The sequence below is a fragment of the Osmia bicornis genome, chromosome 15, assembly GCF_907164935.1.
Source record: "Osmia bicornis bicornis chromosome 15, iOsmBic2.1, whole genome shotgun sequence".
Classification (NCBI taxonomy): domain Eukaryota; kingdom Metazoa; phylum Arthropoda; class Insecta; order Hymenoptera; family Megachilidae; genus Osmia; species Osmia bicornis.
In genome coordinates, this window is record NC_060230.1 from 449743 (window position 1) to 472498 (window position 22756).

At 37.8% G+C, this 22756-nt stretch overlaps 1 protein-coding gene across 7 annotated transcripts in view; it reads left to right on the forward strand.

Annotated features, from left to right (window-relative positions):
- LOC114876022 (neurexin-1) overlaps nucleotides 1–22756 on the forward strand; it is a 189205-nt gene that overhangs the window by 86613 nt on the left and 79836 nt on the right. For 5 of the 7 annotated variants that reach the window (XM_046289001.1, XM_046289002.1, XM_029186997.2 and 2 more), the window contains 5 exons: nucleotides 3546–3689; nucleotides 5624–5656; nucleotides 7858–8018; nucleotides 13669–13695; nucleotides 19900–20058. In XM_046289001.1, the coding sequence (XP_046144957.1) occupies nucleotides 3546–3689; nucleotides 5624–5656; nucleotides 7858–8018; nucleotides 13669–13695; nucleotides 19900–20058 (524 nt within the window). The remainder of the gene's footprint in view (nucleotides 1–3545; nucleotides 3690–5623; nucleotides 5657–7857; nucleotides 8019–13668; nucleotides 13696–19899; nucleotides 20059–22756) is intronic. The other 2 variants (XM_046289003.1, XM_029186999.2) reach the window with 1 other exon arrangement.

The following is a 22756-nucleotide window of genomic DNA, read 5'->3' on the forward strand; positions in this document are numbered from 1 at the left end:
CGGATTTCTCTGATAACACGTGACTTGTCCTTGCGATGGATAATGGCCACTACTGTGAAATATGTCGCAGCTGTGTCTATTGGATAGCTGCATATCACACCGCAGATTGCTAATATCATTTCATAACATAAAAGTATTGCCAAATGGCACTTGTGCTACATCAATTTATAGCTTGGAATCTGAGAAAAATTACGGTATAAATATTTTATTCAAACGTCCTCCGTGTCTGAATTTTAAATTAACTGATATGAACGAAAAGCAATGCGACTGCCAATTAGCGTAACGTAATTACCAGAAAACGGTGCACCTTCTGGCGAACATGTGTATTTGTGAGTCGCGATAATTACGCGATATCCGGCAGATTGGTGTGTCGTTTACCTCGGTTTTGCTCCATTGGGGGTCATTTGCCGCGGCATCTCGCACCTTCCCAAATCGACCGTTCGATTTGATAGCAATTTCCAGCGGCGAACGTAAGTATCGTGTAATTAACGCGCCTCGTTCCGCCGTAATTAAGCCGCTTCCCTACGTATTGAATATCCTGGACTCCCACTTCACCGCGCCACCTCTCTGCTTTAATTAATATCCGAACTTTTCGAGGAAACCGTCAACTTTCGACAGAGTCCTCTAACCGTACATAGGTATATGTATGTAATATGTTGTCGACTCGACGATCTAACCGTATCAATATTTTTCACTTGGAAAAAACAAGAAAAAAAAGTCATTTTTAATTACTGAAGGTTGTAACTAATTAAATCTGTCAGACAAAGTGTACAGTACCGAGCATGGCAATTTCGGAAAGAATACCAAAATTCGAGTCATTATCATTAATTTTACATCTAATTTTAGTAATATTACAACTTGATTCCAGTAAAGATAAAAAAAATGATAAGTTTGAACTCGAATGAGTTCCCAGATCACAAAAAAAATCCTTTATCAAATACATAATGCAAAGATCTCGTTCGTTTCTATCGCAATTAGAAATCTCGAATGATCGAGAGGTTAGTTTCACGCGAAACGGGTTAGCCGGTATCTCATAAATCGAATTCTGCGGCTAAAGAAATGCTGGGCGAAACGAGGGTCGAACTTTCTTCATAATTCAAACGATTGCAGTGCTTTGGGGGTGTGTTTCACAATTAGCTAAAGCCGACGAGCTTTAACGTCGGCCCAACTCTCTCTAGCTCGCCCATTTTCGTTCCAGTTGCCGCACACCTTTTCGTATACATATCCCTCCCGTCGCGTCGTGTCGCGTCGCGTCGCGTCGTATGTTGAAAACTTTCTCTTAAACCGCAGCCGTGTCTTCTTGGCCAATATCGTTGCTCCAATGAATGCTGCGTTTAATCCTTTAAGGACAAACTACTACGTATGTACTCTATTGTTCTGAGAATAGTTGTGACAATTTTAAGGATCGCGTGATTCGCTACTGCGTGCAACTATGTATAGTCATCCAAAGCGAAGCATTTCTATTTTGAAATGGGAAATCAAGGCACGAAATGGAAATTTCAAAATGACCAAAATATAAAATAACATTTGAGTAATCGTTCGAACCTTGTTTCGTCCTTAATGCTTTCTTACGCGAGTGATAACCCGCAATTTTCTATAAAAAGAAACTTATGTTTCTTACTAGACTTAAATTTCAGATAACACCGCGCCGCTGTATATTCTTCTTAAACTTTATTTTACGGCATCATGGTGCGAATATACTTGAAAGTTTAAAGGGCAACCCAAACGTAACAGCTAGTATACATATACTTGTCCCCATTATTTCTAGCGTTCTCCACTTGAGAACAGGTTCACTTGTACTTTTATCATACCGCGGTTCAACTTTCTTTTCATTTTATCGGGAGTAATATGAACGGCAATATAAAAAGTCTTCGTTAGAAGCATCGAATCATAAGTGATTTGAAAATCCCCAGAATCGTTAGGAGAAACGTTCTTAGGAAGATAGTTCCTTTCTCTGCGGATCAGCGAATGATTTGCGATGGTAATGAACATTTCAATCGACGATTCGGTGCATACAAATCCACGAAGACGCGATTTGGCGAAACGCCAGAACCATTCAGATCCGTCTTACGGACTTTTTGCTTGATCTTACGTCGCTGTGCTTTTGTTTGGTCGTATGATAACAATGGAAAGATAGGAAATAATGAAAGGTCTTGGTCTGCTGCACTTCTGTGACCAGAGCAGATCAGACGTTTCCAGGCTGAATCAACCCTACCGCTAAGGTTGATTCTACAGAAACTGTGTTCTCGGATTTTTATATTAAATTATTTGATTCAGTACCGAAAGGTATATAAAAATTTATTTCTAATGAGAAAAATTGCATGCTTACTATTTTTTAAATATAAATTTTTTAATTCGCACACACACTTGTAACAATTTATTTGTAAAATGTATTAAAAGTTTAAATTAACAGCAAAAAAAAATTGCACCGCAATACTCGATTATTGAAAAACTTTTACCATACCACATTTTTAATATTATCAGTTCGGTTTTGCTTATTTTTTGTAACATTAATTAGAAAAGTATCATGAAGCAGTTAAAAGAAACTCTACTTTTTTGAAAAGTGTTCAAAAAACAACGTAATACTGAAAACTTTATTCGGGAACTGATTAAATTTTACTTTTAAACAAGGCAAAAGCTTTTTTGAAACTTTGTAATAGATATCTATTTTTATTAAATAAAAGAACCTCGAATAACTTTGTTCTAAAATTTAAAAGGAAGAACGACTATTGAATTTTTAAATACTTCAGTTGCTGTCGTCATGAAGAAGTAAACCAGTTTTACAAACTAAATTGGAGAATTCTTATTTTAGAAGTTACATCTTCAACAATTAATCTCGTTTCAGTCTCTCCCATAAAGGAAGTTTCTATTTGAGTTTCTGATTATTAAAAAAAACTACGAATTAATTGAATCCGACACAATTTGTAGAACACGGTTAAGTATAAAATACTAGTTCTTCGGACACGAAAAACTTTATTTAAACGATACCTATCCATTACATGTATTTACTTACAAATTAATTCAGTGCCTTCGGAACTATTCTTTAACGCCTTTTTAATTACCATTTTTAATTTGAATTCTTTCCCGCACTTTTCTGTATTTGAAAAGTGAGGTAAAAGTATAAAACAAGAAAAATTACTTTAACAATTGAAATTACCATGAATTTTTGAAAATAAATCTTTAATTGAAAAAAAAGAAAAGGTACCGAATTAATTTATACATGTGATGAGTATTTTCCTTGAGGAAGCCTGATTTCGTCGCGGGTGTACATATTTACACATAAATTTTTATATGTATAACACTTTTCTTTTTCTTCGTTTCATCCGTGAAAATATACATATATTTGTGCACATGCATAAATGGAATATTTAAATCATCCCTTGGTCACGTATGTTTACATACTTTTGCATATGTTGTGCATTTTTTACAAACCATTTTGTAATGTTTCCAGCTACAGTTTAGTCACGTACGTTTATCATTTGTTTTAAACTTATTAGCTTTCACGCAGGAGCTTCTTCTGAACTTCCGAATTTATTTTGTTCCAGATAAAGCTCCTTCTGAAGCATCTTTCAAAGGAACAGAATACTTGACGATAGACTTGAGCAAAGGTGAACCTGTTCTGAGTACCCAGGAATCTATCAGTTTGCAATTTAAAACTAGACAGCCTAAAGGACTTCTGTTTTATTCCGGTAAGTATATTAGATTAGGTTACATTTTATTATATTAGATTAGGATTATTTTTTCAGCATACCTATTAATTTAATTTCAACGCTATTTACTATTTAATATCATGACAATCGACGTCATCAACTCGACGAAATCATTCTCAATCATAGCATTTTCATTGAATCGCTGACTTATATGTACTATTATAATCAATATGAATTAAATCTCCTGGGTGATCGAGTGAATCCTTTATAATCACTATAAAATTTCTATCATTTACGACGTACATTTTACATACTAGATACGAAATTTCTAGTGTACATCGAGTTTCGTGAATTTCGTTCGCTAGCCAGTGAAACCTTTTACGGTGTACCCCATGAATTAAATATACATGGAAATGCCGAAATATTCGAGTCGGTCGCATTGCAGTTGCTGCTTCTTACAGCTTCTATGCAACTGAAGTAAACGTTCCTCTGGTATTCTGTAAATTGCTTTAATATTGCACTACCATCTTCGTGGCCTCGTGGAATTATACTCGAAAAGGAAGCTTCAATTTTAAACCCCTTCCCTCTATAATATTGAATAACTGGCTGGGGTTAGAGCTTATCCATGAAAAAAAAAAAAAAAGAAAAAGAAAAAAACGATGTTTTAATTCCTGTTTTTATCGTAATTTAAGACAAGTTGAGTATTATTAATGGGTATCTTTTACTTCTTTCCTTTATATATCCACATCTTTTCCTCCTAATTTTTCATCAAAGTATGAACAATTTCGAAGCAACCGTATCCTGCCAGTGTCACGTGTATCCGGTAGAGCTAATATCCCAGCTTTCGGATCCGATAATTAGCAGCAGGGAACCGCAATTGGCGGCTTCTTATTGACGTCGCTCCCAGAGGAGTCCTCTTTTCTGATAAGGTATCGACTTTGCTGCCGCTTGAATTTCGTTCGACAGACTGATTTCGAATCGACCGATGTAATATCTCACACGTGATCTTCGTTACTCGCGTGCAGACGGTAAATGAGAAAAAAATAAACGACATCTGATGAGAAATGAACTCCTGAGAACATTCGTGACACGCATATTGCCATTGAGATCCTAATTAAAAATAGGTATTATTTTATTTAAAAGAAAAAAAAAAAGAAAAAACTTAATTTAGCATAAAATAGGGTTGAATTTTACTTTGAAACACCCAAAATTATTGACCTTTTTATTATGTATTCTGATGATGTTGTAGTGTGATAGTGAACTAAATAGGTACATATTTTTTCTATAAATATTTTTATCCAAACAAGCTAAAGTATTTTATTTGCAAAGGATTAAAAATAGTACCATGAATTCTACCGGACTCTAAATAAAGAAAAATATAGTTGTTAACGGAAGAAGTTTCTCTTTACTCGTACAAGCTTCTCCGTACGCTACACGCTGCACAATCTGTGCTTTTACAACGGCTAAAACTTGCCGAACAGCGAGTTCTCCGAAGCGTACAAGCGTGGAACCGAAAAATCCCGCGGCGGTCGAAACAGTTTCGACACAGGCATATTTAACGAACATGAAACAATGCGCGAGAATAGCCCGCGACGGGGTCACGAGCTTGAAACTGCCAGAAATGCGATGGCTGGATGAGAAATACAAGTAGGACAAGGGAAAAAGGAAGATAAAGTGGGTTTTCTGGCTCGACGCAGCTTCGAACGAGCGTATATGTAAAGCAAAAGAAAAATTTATGTTTGTTGCATGGAGAATTTATAAAGATTAGGTGAAACTGTTTTTTGGGGTTGTAGTCCCCCTTAGACCCCTCTTTAATCGGGCACTGGCACTGACACTGACTATTAAAGTGTTAATAATCATAAAATATCATTCAATACATTTCGTTTCTTTAACATCCGCTTTCACATTCATTCATGCGACATAAATGATGTATTTCAAGATTTATTTAAGAGCGTCTTTTTTTGTTCAAACAGGCAATCTATGCAGTCGTACTTCCTGTCCAAATGGTAACTAAAAGTTTCTAATCTTATTAGTTTTTAATAAATCCAGATTACTTATTTATACAGTATTTCTTATTTAGTTTTATCTGTACTTTCATTTAGAAGGTAGATATTGCAGTTTTTATTATTTTATTATTCAACCAAAATAGCTACGTGATATGATTACTATAGGTAGTAATACATATAATAATTTAGAAGTGTAAAGTGTAGGAAGTATACTGATGTCCTTTGGTATCTGTTTTCTTCGAAATCGTAGCCAAAATACTGTCAGCTTGTTATCTCGCTCGTTTTCGAGTACATAGATATCTTGTTAGGTTCTTGGCACAAAACAAAAGGCTTGAGCCGCTCCGCGAGCTTAGGACGATGCACGCGTGATGCAGTTAGGCATATGCAAATGAGTAGCTACAATTAAGTCGAAAGCACCGTCTGCATTTTTTATGCGACTTAATTCTGGAATAATTAGCGTACGGTCACTGTTTAAATGCAAATACCAGCTGATGTGATATTTAGAACGTTAAGATTGCGGGGATATACGGTTGTTACCGTGCGATGAAATAGCATGATAAATTAAAAGTTATTTTTGTTATTTCACGTTTAGATTACACGATTTCAGTATTATTAGAGGTTGTTGCTAATCAGGAAAACAAAAAGATTCCTAGAACGACGATATAAATATAAACTCAATTAAACATTTAATGAGGTCCAAACAATATAAATATTAAAATTTATCTTTTTCTTTATTGTACGATGTTCGAACTGTTCATTTACATGAAACTTTAACAGATGTGGTTTGAATTAACAACAATACTGAGGTTGAAGTTTAGTTTCAATATTTTGAAAGGGCAGGCTGGCCAGAATATTGTCTGCGTTTGATACAATGTTCCCTATGTATTTAATAGTAGAATGGAGGTAGAAGTTCAGTGTCAGTGTTCTGAGAGAAAGGGATGGTTAAATTCGTACCATAATGTAAGAGAAGTTAGATTATTTAACATGTAAAATATATTATTATACTCGTATTTTTCGTAGTGAAGGGAAATATTTAAGCAAATAACAACTGAATTTGCCAGTTTCCTTGTAATACGTCCTAGTGTCCTCGAAAAATAATAATTTTTGTCACTGTTTCGTGGCGATTTCTTTGGCAATCAGACGAGTCCAAACCGGATTAGAAGATAAAACGACGCATATAAATGGTTCGTATCCGCTTACCATTAGTTTCGCCGGTTTTCGTTTCCAGTGCGGTCGGTTGGTGCTGCTAAAACGACTGAGCTCGTCGTTAATAATTATCGTGGCGAAGCGAACTGAAAAGCTCGAGGATTATGCCAGTCTATCGGTTAGCTCGTAACAAGCCGAGGGATTAAGACGCGGCAAACGACACTTTATTTTTATTGTTTTGCCGGTAAAGGTGGTTGCGAGCTACCACCCGCTCTCCGCTCCATGTAATTATGTTCGAGTTATGCGGGATTAAATGTGGGACGCTCGTGTTTGCACGGAATTAACGAGAATTATAATTTTGTTCGGGCTTTGGCTGGCTCACCAGATAGAATAGATAATGAAATTAGTCGTAACGTTACGTCTCTTCTCGCTTTGAAATACAAATACAACGTTGTTATTTGTTAGCAGTGGCGGTTCGTAGCTAAAATTTTTAGCCTTTGTTTTAAAAAACCGGCACTGCGGGAGCGACAGTGCTCTCTCTCTCCCGCGCAGCCTCGTGCGCAGTCTAGTGCGCAGCTTCCTATGCGCGCATGCGCACACAGTCAAACACCACGCCGCTGGAACTGTGAAGCGCATAGTTTTATACAAAGATTTTTCTATCTTTTTCATAAAACTGAGGGGTAGCTTATATATTGTACAAGTATAAAGAAAGATTTAAAGAAAAGATATTAAATGTTATCGATAATATCAAGTGGAAATAGGGGGTGCTGCAGTTCGACAGTGTCTATACGCGAGTCGCCGCTGTTTGTTAGGTTAAGTGCTCTGTTCTGTACTTCCGTAAGACGCTAAAGGTAAAATTTTACTATAATATTAGGGAAAATTAGCGTGGAATACTACAATTTTCATTGTGATTACCGACGCATTAATTGTTTTATTACGGTTTAATTATGTAGAAGGAATATACATACATGATATTAGCATATGTTAACTTTTCTTCTTCGTTTATTCTTTATCACAATTTTATTAACAATTTTCTTTTCCTCGTATCATTTCAGGTGAGGGGGATGATTATCTCACCGTGTCCCTGAGAGATGGTGGAGCAGCAGTTGGGATGACTCTAGCCAAAGGAAGATTAGATCTCCATATAAAGCCAGCCAGGGTTCGCTTCGATGATAATCAGTGGCACAAAATCATCATACACAGGAAGGTTCAAGAGGTAAGTACTACACAGCTCCCTTCGTTTATTCTGCGACTAATCAAACAAAGAATCAAGCGGTGTGTAGAGGTACGCGAATATACTGAGCATTTAAAAATAGAATTCAGGATCTTATTGTTAGGAAGAAATAGTATTTATCAAATAGTAAAAGAATTAAATTGATTTTTTTTTTTTTTATTATTAACCATACTTACTAAATGACAGAGAGATAAATGTTAAGGTTTAACGATCGATCACGCGATATCGATAACCTAACATCATCTGCAATTGATAGAGAAAGGTGTGAATCGTTCGTAGAATATCCATTGGTACAGGTACAGATTTGTTGGCCCACGCGTAGCGTTTCACGTTGAAATCCACCGCAGCAAAAGGGTTAACCTGATTAAAATCGAAAACGCGCAGGAGCCGGGTGGATTTCGTTGTTCGGCGTCGATGTCCCGAAGCAAATAGATCGGACGTGAGAGCAATATCGTTAGCGTGGCCTGGGTATACACACTGGCATTCATCGTGTATTACGCGCCATAGGATAGGTAATGCAATTATTTACGCGTTGCCATCGGGAGAGGAGTCACCCTGCCTCTAATCCTCGAACCAGTTTATCGATTTAACGCCACCACGTATTCGCGATCGTCGAATCGATCCCGTTCGCGTCATCGATCACCATTTCGAACACGGAACGGTTTGTTTTCCTTCTCGTTTCGCGGCAGACTCGTAATTTCTACCGTTTAAATTCCGATCGACTCTACTCTCCTCGCACCGTTGAAGAATTTCAATTGCAGCTCAGGAATTAGAGAAGAAAATAGGAAACAGATTTTCTGCTACTAGAACTACCATCGCTAAATTGAAAATGAATTATTTTTTAATTGTTTAATATATCAACCAATTCCTCTTTCCACGCCGACTTAATTGAATAAATTCGGATAAAGGCAACTGGCATTTCTGTATAATGTAGCTGCCAGTTCCCAAAACCCAAAACGATGTTCCCCGATGTAACGCGTGCGATCAGGCATAATAAATCGAACGGAATCGATGATCACGTTAAATCACACAGTGTCCCTGGCGAATCGAAACCGGCATGGATCCCAGGGCCGTTCATCTTGCGAAGGAAACGGGGACATAATCGCGTTTCATTTGCCGTGTGGGATCTTAGAAGAGGCGGCTTTGGCTATCTATTTCTGGCCGACTATCCGTTATCTTGTATCGGAGATAGCCGCGCGGGGAATGCATCGCGTTGCACGCCAACGATTTAAGGGCTGCGGATGTGCAAGGAGGTATCCCGAGCATGAATTAGGTCACCGATGCCATGCAAATCGGCTAATGTTCGCGGTAACGGCACTTCGCTTAATTTCCCCGAGCGGCCGTTGTTGTTTCGCCATCGCCACCGTTCGTAATCGCCCGATCAATTATATACTTTAAACGATAAATATTTTATTCAAACCCTATTGCTATTCGGCTACTCTCCAGAGGAAGTACTTTCCATTGTGTATGTACATTTTTTTCTTGTTCATAGTTGCAACAAGAAAAATGTATTCGCGGTGGCAGGAAGTTTATCAGACAAATTCGTTGGAAAACGGAATTTTCCACGGAACAGAAAGTAGCGTCGAATAAATCGTGCAACTGGCGACGATCCATAAAATGGATCGCATTATGCGGTCGTAGGTGTTGGAGAATCCGGAATCCTTAAATCGCGATTGTATATCGTGGCACAGGTTGCATTCTTCGTGCTATCACCGATACGAGATAACAGATAACCGCAGAGAAATGTGTACCCTTGCTCCTAGTGAGATCTCCGACCGATAACTGGAACAATATTAATCGCGATACTTGTACCACTGAAATGTTTCACTTTTGAACACGTGAGATTCTCTTCTGTTCAAGTTGCATTTCTCCTTGCACGAAGGATCTTCAAGATATAACAGTAAAAAATTTCAAATCAAATAGCGTTTCTAACATCATTTATCTTTCTCCTTTGGCATTTTTTCACGAATCCGTTAATAACGGCATGGCCCACCCCATGTATAATTGTTATATCGCTTGTAAAAAGATAATGGAGAAACAAATTCTTACGTTACCGCAAACTGTCTGTCGGACAGAAGAGCACGGCCGGAAGCCACGGTAGGAAACTTCGAACTTAGGGGCGAAAGTTTGACAGTTTCAATCCAACGGTCGGCCTTTGAATATACGCAAGCAAGTTCACCGGTTCCTTCCTTGATAACTAGTTCACCGCTTCCTGCTCGTCGACGTCTTCGCCGTCTTTTCCATTACGAAACGGGGGGGGAAAGCATGCATCGTGAATATCAGCTACGTGAACACAATATTCCGATTGCTGAATGCTGGTCGTGAATCTTGAAACGCATACAAAACACGATACAGTTCGTGCTATTTGAAATAAGAAATTCGATTTTTTAACTTTTGGGATATTAGAATTTTTCACTTTTTAACCTTTGGAAATTTAGAATTTTTAGAATTTTTAGAATTTTAAAATGGTGAGGGGTCCGATCTAGATTGGGGGGATTTTACTATTATTTGTAAGAATATTGCAATATTGATTTCTGCATTGCAAATGCAAATGCAAATGCAAATGCAAATACTATTTTCACATCCATGCGATTCTTCCGTCGCTGGCATCTTCCTTCGTCCCCGATTTAATCGGTTCACCCTCGGTCGCGGCGAATACCTCGTTTCCCGCGTTACGAATATTCCCCGTGAAATTATGGAATACGTCGCATACTTGTCGATTGGTAGTCGAGCTTTCGATCAAAGAGACGTACATAGCTCTCGTTCGGGTATGTCAATAACGGGCCGACGTCTTTTGCATCGTCTGCGAGTCGATCCTTTGTGATTGATGAAGCGACCACTTTGACATCTGCCGATTATGTCGTCGCATAGACGATCAGGATATATTAAAAAGAAGAAAGGAGCCCTGTCTGATTCAGAAAGCTGATGACGTGGTTTCTGGTTTTTATTGATGAACGTCTGCATTGATATACAGTTAAAATTATTGAAGATGGTTTCGATGGCTATTTCGAATTAATAGCGAAGGATTAAAAATTTCTTCAAATTACTGCTGCAAAAATATTCTCGTTCAAGCGGTAGAATTTCCTATCCAGTAGTTTCATCGTAACGAAATGGTTCGAAGAATCCAGCTGCCGGGATTCCTTCCAATTTTTCCGACGTGGCTTTCGCACGGCGATACCGCGTTTCGCTTTTTAATCGTTCGCCGTTTGTAACCAGCTCCTTCAATCGTTCTCCTCATTCATCGTACCATGATGCCGGTCTGAAATGCGTCTCGCAAGGCTGGAAAGGACGCGGAAGGAGCTGAAAAGACGACGACCAGACCAACCATGAAATATCCACTTCACATCGAGTTTCCCGACGTTTAAACGTTTCACTTCTACCGACGACGAGTTCATGAATTCTTTCGACGAGCAAAGGCAAGAGTAACGTGTTAATTCTTCATCTTTCTCTTACTGAAATCAGCATCTTCCAAAGCCTTAAAGTCTATTAATCCTTCTGTGGATACCATTAAATCCTTCCGAAGATGTTCTCTGATACGATGTCCAGAGCAAAAGAAATTCATTGAACAATTTCCATTCTCGTGAAAGACAAACGCAACTTCAACTTCGGTCTGCACTTTCAGTCCAGTAGTCGCTCTCCATCGGGGTTTGTTTAAGGCGAGCGTCTTAAACCATCCCAATTTCTTTCCTCCGCAAAGTATCGACGTTACCGGAGAGCATTCTTCCCTTCCGTTCGAAAGTTTCGCAACTTTCCTCTCAATCTTTTCTACAGTCACCCCTTGGCGACGTTCGGAAAGCTCATACGGTCTTCTCTTTTCGAGAAGAAAATACGCTTGTATTCGGAAAATCTTGTCCATTGATCGTGCGTGTACACCTCAGGTGTTTTCGAGTTCCGCTTCAGGCTGGAACGGAGAAGGAAAAGAGAGATTGGGTGTCTAGACGAGCATGCTTCTCACTCGTTAAAGGTGTGAACAGCGCCGCTAGGGTGGCGTTACGGGTGGCAGAACGGAGATAATGTATACACGCGTGCACTCGCGTGTCGAAGGGCGTGTCATTCATTTGCGAATGAATGAATGAGAATGCGCGATTCATGGTAGCAAGAAAAGGGTTTCATTTTTAATGCCACCTTGTATCTGTTTAAAGCGGAGCATGAAATATTCATTAACGTTTAGGTTGAATAACTTTTTATAGCTACGACTTTTCATATTTTCGATATTTATGTTTGTGGTAATTTTTCTAATTCAAAATATTTATAATTAATGGAAATTTTCATCCCTTTTTTGCTTCCATATTACATAACCCATCGGTATTTCGTGGCAACGTGTTCGTTGAGAAATAGATTTTCCTGGGGAAACCGAGCGTAGATGGCACGGTTCGATAACGGAATTCGAGGTATTCTCGAGTTTCCAGTGTATCGTCGTGGTGTGACGAGGTAGGGAATGCGGCTCCAGAAGGTTTGGTATCGATGCATAAGTTGAACCAGTCTCGTGCTCGTTGATTTATAGTTGGCCGAGCTTGGCCGACGGATATATACGCTCCCGACATATCCTTTTCCACACCGTGTGTCCCAGAGTCTAGCTCTGCGCCGTTGCTTCCGGTCGTCGCGTTTTTACCTCCGGCACAAAGAAGTTGAGAAGAGAGAGAGAGAGAGAGAGAGAGAGAGAGAGAGAGACAAGGGAATACGGTTATATAAAGAGGGAAGAAGGATCAGAGACGGATTGTTACTCATGGTGGAGGAAACGGTGGTTCCAATGTCATGGGACATATCGTTTGCAATCTGTCTTTCTCTGACGGTAACTTGGACTCCAAGGGAAATTTGTTGGATTTGAAAAATAAATACATAGTTTTATTTTATTTTATTTTCTATATTAAATATGCATTTTTAAATATGCTAAGGTTAGAGAGGTATGATGTTAAGATTACATCTTCTCTGTGTACAATGTTGAGAAGGGGCAGAGTCTGAAAGTTACACACCTAACCGTGATCCGAGAAGAATTTAAAAATGTACGGTCGTTAGCAAGTGGCGCGACAGAAATGTAAAAGCGTCGGGGAAAGGCAAGTTCTCGGGATCTAATTCCACGTCGTTGTACACAGAAGTTCGCCAGCTCCTCGAAACGTCGAGGAATACGTAATATACTCGCTCAGTTTCTCTCGAGGGTAACCCGTTTTACTGTCGTGAAACTTCTTATGATTATGGTGGTTGTGCCGTGAAAAAGAAATGGAGAAACGGAAGTCGGAAAGCGCGTTTCATCTTCAGCTTACTGGTAGATTCATTAGTCAGGTTATCTACCCTAACAAACCCTAAAGTCTTTACTTTAGGAATCCAATGGTTGCGTACATGAAATATACAGTTAGGTTAAGATTTGCAAGAAAGTAGATATAACTTGTAAATGTTCGTCTGATAGTAAATTCAAGAAGTACTACTGTCATATGATAATCGCCACGAAACATTTGGTGAATTCAGTCGAGCTCGCAGCGATCAGCTTCGAAAGCTCCTACTCGCTTCAGTATTCCAAAGACGACGACTCTTGAATTTCAATTCACGTGTCTCTACACGCGTGTATCAATTATTTATCCGTCTGCATCTTACAGCATTCCGACGACTTATCGCACCTTTCTGCTTTCTGTTTCAGATCTCTTCCATCACCAGCTTCTGCAGGGTGAGTAGCTACTTTTATGACTTAATTTAATCTCGTATTTCACATTATTTTCATATTATTTTCACATTATTCAGTTTGATAATAATTAGCCCCCGGACAGAAAGATTTCTAAATTTTACACTATTTCTTTAAAAATTTTTCTTTCAACATATAATACCCTTTCATTGAAAAATTACACATTTAACTTTAGGTTAATATCCTTGTACATTGTTTTGTAAGTTTGTATCTCGATTGACCCACATTCCGTTTCATCATTCCAATAACTCAAAGTTAATTTCATTATTCTTCAAGATTACATCTGATTGTGAGATTTAACGCCTAGATTTCCCATAAACTAATGAAACTCGGATACCTACTTTTTCATTTTATTAACCGTCCTAATTCTGAAGGCAGTGATCGTAAAAACAAAATACAACGGGCGGGCCGAATAAATGCTTTTACCCGGAGAGCTGATCGATCGCAGCCTCCAGTGTCTTGACATAAATTTAAAAATTAATCGAGAGTTAAAAGCATCCGAGTTCCTATCGTATGGAATATCGGTTTGACATATTTTTCTGAAATATCGGTAAAAACAATGACTCGGTATATGGTATAGTGTAGGAAAGTAAGATGAACGCATTAAATTGTTTCTTTTCGTGTCAAATGCATCTTGATCCTATCTGTCTACAAAATCTGTCTTTTTTTCGGAATTCAATGATATTGAATGAAACGTATTTTTTCAAAGTAGAATTCTATATTTTTTTTTTCGCTGCACTAATTCGGTTCAGTATTAGATAGTATTAGTTGAATGAAACATACTTTCATGAAATGTCTCTTGATCAGTCATAATTATTGATGATGTAACGAGCGATGTGTAAGAACAATGTTCATACATGACAAAGTAAAATGATCGTTAACGAAATGGAAGCGTCCTCGAAGGGAATAAAAAGTTAACGAAGAAAATAGTTGATAGGAATGTGTGAAGCTCGTATCTCGGGGGTATAGAAATGGATGGAGAAGAGGTCACCGCCTGCGGACATAAGGAGATGGACGACTGGAGTCCTGTTAAAAATAGTCGTCGTTTCACGGATTCACGACAAACTTTCTCGTGCTTGATCCTTTGAGGCGTACAATGGCAAAAGCTCGATAGAAAGATCGACCATCGTATTCTCGAGATAACTTGAACGCTTCTGTTTCTATGCTCTCATATTTCTCTACAAATCGGTTTGAATATACGTCGCTCGCTTGTTTCAAAGATTGTTTTCTTTCGGATTGAAAGTTGTTCAAGCAAACCAATGGATGAAAGATTGGCGAGTTTGAAATGTTTTGTTACTGCTTGTTTTTAGTTCAATTGCAATAACATTCAGTTGAGTAAATCATAGAAGTAGATCTTTTTTTTTTTTTTTTTTTTTTCTAAGTCCAATCTGTCCCGATACTTTTGGGGTATAATGGCATACTTGTAAAAATTTTTTTTATAAACAATTTATAATTATTTAAAAAAACGGACTTACATCGCTTTCAAAATGAATGATCCAATATTTATCTAATAAAAGAATTTCATCCCTCGGTGTTTCTTTAATAAAATCTGGAATTTTTTTTTAATGAAATTTTCTCAGAGTTTAAATTTTCTTTCTTGGACAAAATACAAAATCAGGATCGAAATTTCGTGATGGAAATCTGGCTAAAAATGATGATCATTTATTAAAACGGTCGAGAGATTTCCTCTGAGCTCTCGACCCTGACCATTCCGCTAGTATTTCATTATTAATTTTTCTCCGGAAGTTGGACGGTGTCCAAAGAAGGTCGGCTCGCTGTGGAAATGTCGTGCTTTCGAAATACTTTTAAGATCGGGTCTGAAATTGGTTTTCCTGTGGCTAGAAAGGTAGAAGCGCAGCTTCTTTCTTCGCTCGTTTCTTCTTCTTCTACGACTCTCTTACCTTTTCTAGGACTTGACACCCTTAAATCACGTCTCAGGAACGTCTTTCGACGATAACTACTTGTCGAACGATGAAAAGACTTCTTTGAAGATTCTAGAAAGTAATGATAGATACATGGACGATTATATTTAATTTGGAAGATTATTTTCATTTGTTGTAGATAGGTATATCTTTATAAAATTAAATATTCTGTTAAATGGAAAATTAAGGTACAATATCATAGTGGCATAAATGGTATAACATTAAAAGAATTAATAAATGCTGGTAATATTTTCCTGTTATTATATTTGATTATTTGCCACAGAAATTTTCCACGTGTGAAATATGATATTGCGTCGAGATGATGAATGAATTTCATCCAGTTACATTAGACACATGCTGCGCGAAATTATGGTGGTTAATTCAGAGCAACATACATTTGTAATTCACGAAAATTCAATTAACAAGTTTGCTGATAACACAGGACGCTGCGCGACATTTATTTGACGTTAAAGAAATTATTTCATGGAAATATAGAAAAATATTAAATTTTTATAATTGAAAATAATATTTCAAATAATATTGCCAAGAAATTGCAAAAACGAACAGCATTTCTTCTTTTATACCGATTTTACTAGAATACTTCTTCGCTGCCATAAAAGATCACCCTGCATACTTAAAAAGTAAAAGGAAAGAAAAAATGATGAGAATCATCAATACATCAGGCGGATTTTCCTACCCGATATTTTCAATCGAATTCCACTCGAATAAATTCGTCGATGGTTCGTGCCTTTTTTCTTCTTCCCCGTTCTCACGCGATTTTCCCTCTCCATTTTCCTCAAGATTTCGCGATCCGCTTTTCACGAGGAGGAGCATCGTCATAATTTACGATCTCGTTAAAAACGGCGAAATCATTTATTTTCGCGCGACATGATCTACGAAGGCTCTCGAGAAGAAAACGAGAGGTTTTTAAGGGTGAGTTTTCAAGTGGTTCGCGGAAAGGCGAGTCATGGGAATAGATCACATTGCAACCACGTTGCCGCAATTTTATTGCGTAATGAGCACCAATCGAGCGTTTTTTCCGGCGTACGGTGTACCTCGTTGAAACCGTGAAATTCAGTTACCTCGTTAATCCCAACCTCGACCGTCCTTTTATCCTGGTTATTAATGATTTGGAAGAATTAAATGAGATGAAAATATCCCTGCGTTCGCTTTGCACCAACTACGAGACTTTGCGATGAAATAATGGGATTCGTAACGCGAATCTGCTGGTAGATTAATCGAACGCAATTCAATTACAATTGGAAGTTGTTGTTGTTGTTGGAATCATTTACTTTCCAAATGGAAGATCCTAGAGTGGGGAAAATTCTAACGCGATTTCGGGAAAAAAAAAGAAAAGTTATTTTTCTATACCAAAGAAGAAATACCAGCATGCAAAATCGAGCCAAAAAAAGAAACAGCCGTGCAAAAGGAATTAGACGGAAAATGAAGGCCGGCAAGAAGAACAGAATGAAAACAAATAGTCACTGAAGGCGGATAAGCGAATAAAAGAAGCGAGGGCTGTTAAGCGAGGAGAAAGAGCCAAGTCCAGAAAAAGGCGACAGGTTAATAAAGAAACAGCGTAACTAATAAGAAAGTGGAAGAAAAAAAAAGAGAAAGGGGAAGCGAGGTAAGCCAGCAAAAGGATAGGCGAAATAAAAAAAGAAAGAATTAATGAAACAAGTAAACTGCGCCGGACTGCAACCCTCGTGCTGTAATTTACTTGGTCCGCAAACCCATACATTTCCCTCCAATCCTTCTCTCTTCCCATGGAACCAGCTTTCTATCACCAGCACAGTTTCTCTTCGAGTCTGCTGATTCGTATTCAGGAGTCCATCTAACGGAATCAGACTTTGGATCCTGTGGCGACGCCTCCGCGACCCGGAAAATTGCTTAACGCGATTAACTCGACCTATCCTCGATATTTCCTTCCATTAAACGAACCCTTAGGTTAGGCTAGAAAAAATGGGTCAAGGATTTTTTGTTTTTTCCATCATGTTAAAGTTCGAAAATCCCAGTACTCCAAAAATGAATATTTTTCTATTTTATTCTTCCACGAATTAACAGATATAATAGAGGTGAAAAGAAAGCGAGGAAATACAAGGAACAAATAAACTGGATGAAAATGTCGAAACAGAATTGTCGAGTAAACGTCGAGGTGGGCACGTTTTGCATCGAAAAAGAGAGTAAAATAGTTGCCAGGGAAACGTCGTGGTTGCCTGGGAAATTGCTTAACACGATTTACTTGTCGAGTAAGATTTGCCGAAAGCTAATGCGACACGTGAAAACTGACGTTAGCTTGAAACGTACATGCAATAACGTATCACAGTTGACTCTTATCTGTTTCAGCATCAACGATAAAGGGAATGGAAGTTTATTGAAAATACATATGGCCGACTTGTCAATTGAAATTCACATTGAACGCTTGTCGATTCCTATATTGAATGATTGTAGCAAAAGAGAGTTGTACTAAATTGTATCACCTAATGCATTTTATTTTGTATTACGTATTTGGTGCTGAATTTAAGGCAACATAGGAATTTATTTATTTTAATAATTATAAAATTAATATTTCTCTATTAAAATTATACGCCTCTGAATTGACTTTATTAAAATGCAGATTTCTTTGACAGCTTCCGTGTATAAAAGAGATATTATGAAATTTGCTTTCATCTTTGAGAATTTTTAAAATGTACCCTTTTTCGTGCTAGCCTACCTTACAGAGGCGCACTCAACAAAATTTCGTTTCATTTCTTTAAACAAAAAAAAAAAAAAAAAAAAATAGAGTTCCATCTACGAAGACAATTTATTCTAAATTCTCGTACTCGTCTGTACCACGATTTTCGAGCACAATTTCCGCTCGGACTAAAAAAAAAAGATCCGACAGAAATGAAATGACGTTTCTAACACAGTTAAAAAAAATCGCATAAAGAAAGGAAGTTGCTTTCGAAAAATTTTGCCCGCGTTAAAATAAAAGTCGAGTTCCCGTGCGTTGAATCGGGATTTTATACAAATTGCGGGGCCGGGTATTTAAATTCGACCGTCGACTACCGTACAATCGTTTAACGAGGAGACACACTCGACCGGTCATTTTCATTTCGGTGATACATTCCACGGCAAACTGACACAAAAATCGTCCCTAACAATTCGGAACAATTTGCCGACCGACAAAGAGCCCATTCGATTCCGCGACAGAGGATTTCATGGAATTTCCTGTGTGTCTGTCAGTGTGACAGTGAAATTATATTTCATTAATCTTGAGTGATGGAACTCGAAACACGAAACACGAATAGGCCACTTATCTAACCTAGGAAGCTCTTGTCTTTAATTCTAACGTTTTCAATTACATTTTCATGCAGTAAATCTTATTTATCTACCGATTACGGTAGAATACCTTTTTATCCATCTCCTGACCATCATCAACCCCTATGGACAAGATCTCTTCGAAGAAAAGTCCCATAAAGTTTAGTATTTAGACAAGAGAGGTTGTTCTGCTGGAGAATGGCGTCGAGTGGTCCATTACGAGTTCACAGGATGGCGTCGATGGTCGTTATCCGTCGCTTGTCCCGTTCCTTTTTCGACCTGTCCGTTTCCAGCAACGAACGGAAGCCCTTCGCTTTTCGCGAAGGCTAAAGGACTTTGCTAACCTTTCGTCGCTCGTTTCTTCTCCCGTTCGTTGCTGTAATTAGACTGCTCTCCAACGAAGGATGCTCTCCCTTCGAGCAATCTCTTCATAATTCTCCAGGTCTTATCCTACCAGTTTCTTCGCAAGCAAACAGATCTTAGATGGAGTGTGGGTAACCATGATAAAATTAAGGGTGAACGTAGTTCGTTAACGGGCTCGCAGGGCCCTTCCATCCCGCTAAGAGTCTTCGAGAAGTCTGGCAAGTTGAGAGGTGCATTACGATGTTTGCCCTTTCCTTGCCGGACATTGTGCCACGATATTGAACGAACACTTTCCTACCATTTTCCTTCTACTTAAATGATCCTCCTTTCTGGAGATATCTTCTTCTGATTCATGAAACGATAGGATGTGTTAAATTTCTCGTTAAATGTCAAGGCTGAAATTATAAATCCAGAATTAGTTGTAGTTATAGTTTAAATAAAGGAATTTACATAGCGTTAGGCTAAGAAATATTTCATTGTCCAAGGGTTAACTCGCTGTCAAAGCGAGTTTAGCGTGCTTTAATCCGAAATTGGATTGCAGCCGGCGCGGCGCGACTGCTGTAACTTTTCGAAAAGTCCTTATGAACTTTGTTGCTTGTTGCAGTTGTCCGCCATCGTCGATGGGATTTACGCGGAACACGGACACACTGCGGGCTCGTTCACGCATTTGGCGAGCGATCGGCTGCTGGTGGGTGGAGGCGCCGAAGCCAGATCCCTACAGGGCGCCAAAGGGATCACCAACTTCGTTGGATGCCTGAGGAAGGTGAGTGATCCGTTTAAACGATCGATTTTATTTTAGTTGACACAAAGGGGGTAGAATTATTAAAACATAATAACGTATAATAATTTAGTAGTATTCTAGTGCTCTTTACATTCAACAATGAAATTTCTGGTGAAACCAAGTAAATTATTTTTTTAGAACGATTTTAAAAATAAATTCTTGAAAAATTTTACCGCTGTAAGCTGGAATATTACATACACTTCAGAGACAAATTAAGGATGGTATATGAGAGACCATAAATCAGAAAACAAGAAAGGTTACCTTAATTTTAAATTAAAATTAAGCCATACTTCACACGGTACCAATCTCCCTGAGAAAACTCCCCAAGGCACAATTAAATTAAATTACGCGATATAAAAAAATGATTAAAATAGGTTACTTTATCACTGGGAACATGGTTACATTCTGCGGACGTCTATGTCGGTCGGACTCAAACAGAATATTCCGAAAATTAATAAGAGCATCGCGTTTCAGTTGCATTTTTAATTCGTTATCGTTACCACGAACGCTTCGTAACGTCTGCTGGTCGTCGTTTTGTTTAGCGACGCCTCGTTTCATTAAAAGATAAAACCGCACGTTACCGTTGTCCAAGCTAACGTAAATGCTCGATGCAAATGCCAACCACATGGTTAGGTTGGGTGTTCATGGTTTTAATTATATAATAAATGATATCATACAGTAGAACGTTTGTTCGAAATATTGCAAATGACAAGTCGGCTACTTGTGAGCACGGTATACGGTGATACATTTTATTTATGAATAACAAGGCCATCCTGAACAGGGATAATCAAAGGTATTCGTGGAATTGAAAGGAACACTATCTCTCGAGTACAATTCGGTGAGGTAGGGGTGGTAGAGTTGTTCGTTGGATAACGAGCGGACAAACCGCCTCAGGTGCTGCTTTTAATTCATTAACCCCGTTCCTTTTCTAACTTTCCACCGTGGTCGACAAGTTTGAACTTCGTCATCGTAGCAATTACCTTAATACGAAAATTACAGCCACTGATATGCTTGTACACATAGTACTTACATATGTCGTAATATGCTTTGTTCCTTTTCATTTTCTTTTAACCGATCAAGTTTCGTTCACTTTATTTTATATTAATATATTTCATGTTTCTTTGCGAATTACATTGAAAATTTAATTCCATTGAAAGTCAATTCAATTACTTTGAATATCTAGACATCATTTTATCAAAATATAATCAGAAAATTACTAATATAACGATTATTACAGTCTCTGTTTAATATAGTAAACGATAGTATGGATTATTAAAGACGGGACGATCTAATCTTTAATGTGATGTTTAATTTTCATTATCTGTTCTCTTTAACATTTGTCTCTACCATCTATTTAATAATATTCAAGCTAAAATTTCTCACCCATATACCGGTCATCAAACTATAAAATTAATATTCATGAGGCCAATTTATTCGCTAAAGTTTCGGGAAAAAGCGGATTGTGTCGTTGATGAAACGTAGCCTAAAGCAGCAATAAAAGAAACGTATGACCCAATAAAGTAGTCTGAGGAATGCAACTTCTACTAAGCAAAAGTCCAAAGTGAAAGGTTAACTGCAGCCATCGTTTTCGGGATATTGTGCCTTAAGTAGCATCGTGGGGGTGTTGTTGGTGTAGATTCGCGTAGCATGCAAATAGAAGTCGCCACGAGTTTCCTCTGCGACGCCGATTTCTTGCCACAAGTTTCTACGGAAACAATTATGGCGACAAAATTATCCTGCGTCCGACTAGGAAACGTGGAAACTTGGTGGAATCGTGGTCCGAGAATTTATTAATTGACGATTTTGCTGGAATTGGATGCTGAAAGGGGAGATTGCTTCGGCGGTATCGTTTATGAAGTTTTGAAGATAGTAGAAGGCACAACAAAACGTAGATGTGGTAATACATACTAATGGTGTTCAGAAAATTGTTTTATTTATGAAAAATTCATACATTTCTCAGAAAGAAACGAATAATCCCAGGTTCTAAAAATGTTCATCAATACAAACATATTCGCGCGTTGAGTTGTGCATATCGCGTTTTCTTATTTTCAAAAACAAAAGAAGAACAATTTTGAGGAAAAATAATCCTAAGCGTCTACTCTACTGGGTAAACATCAATTCAAACAAGGGCTTGGCGCATGATAATGGGAAATATCGTGCATGAAAAAAAAGGTGAAATATTAAAAGCACGTGCATTTGTCAAGAAAATTTATATGGCAGCGTACTCATCCCTCCTATTTCCCTCTATTTTTCTCTCGGAAACTGAAATAAACAGCCGGTTCGATACGCGAGGAAAAATCTCCTAGTCGAGCAGTTTTTTTGTTTTTTTTTTCTTTTTTATTTTCAAACAATACCGAAAGTTTCATTTAGTAGAAACGAGGGTGGCTAAATTTTCGATCTATCAAAATCTGTTGTTTTTCTCCGTGGATATTATTGTTTATTCGACGATAGAAGCACCGTAGAGGTACATAATCTATACCCCTTTGGCTTCTTAATTACTATTTCAAATTTGAATATTTTCCCGCACTTTTTTAAATTTTAATAATGTAAAAAATATTTAGTACACAATTTACAAGACGCGTGTTCGTTATAATTATTTTATAAAATATTTCAGAGTTTTTCTATTGAGAAAATGATTATGTCATGTTACTTGAATAACGGTTTTTCATCGTTCCACCGT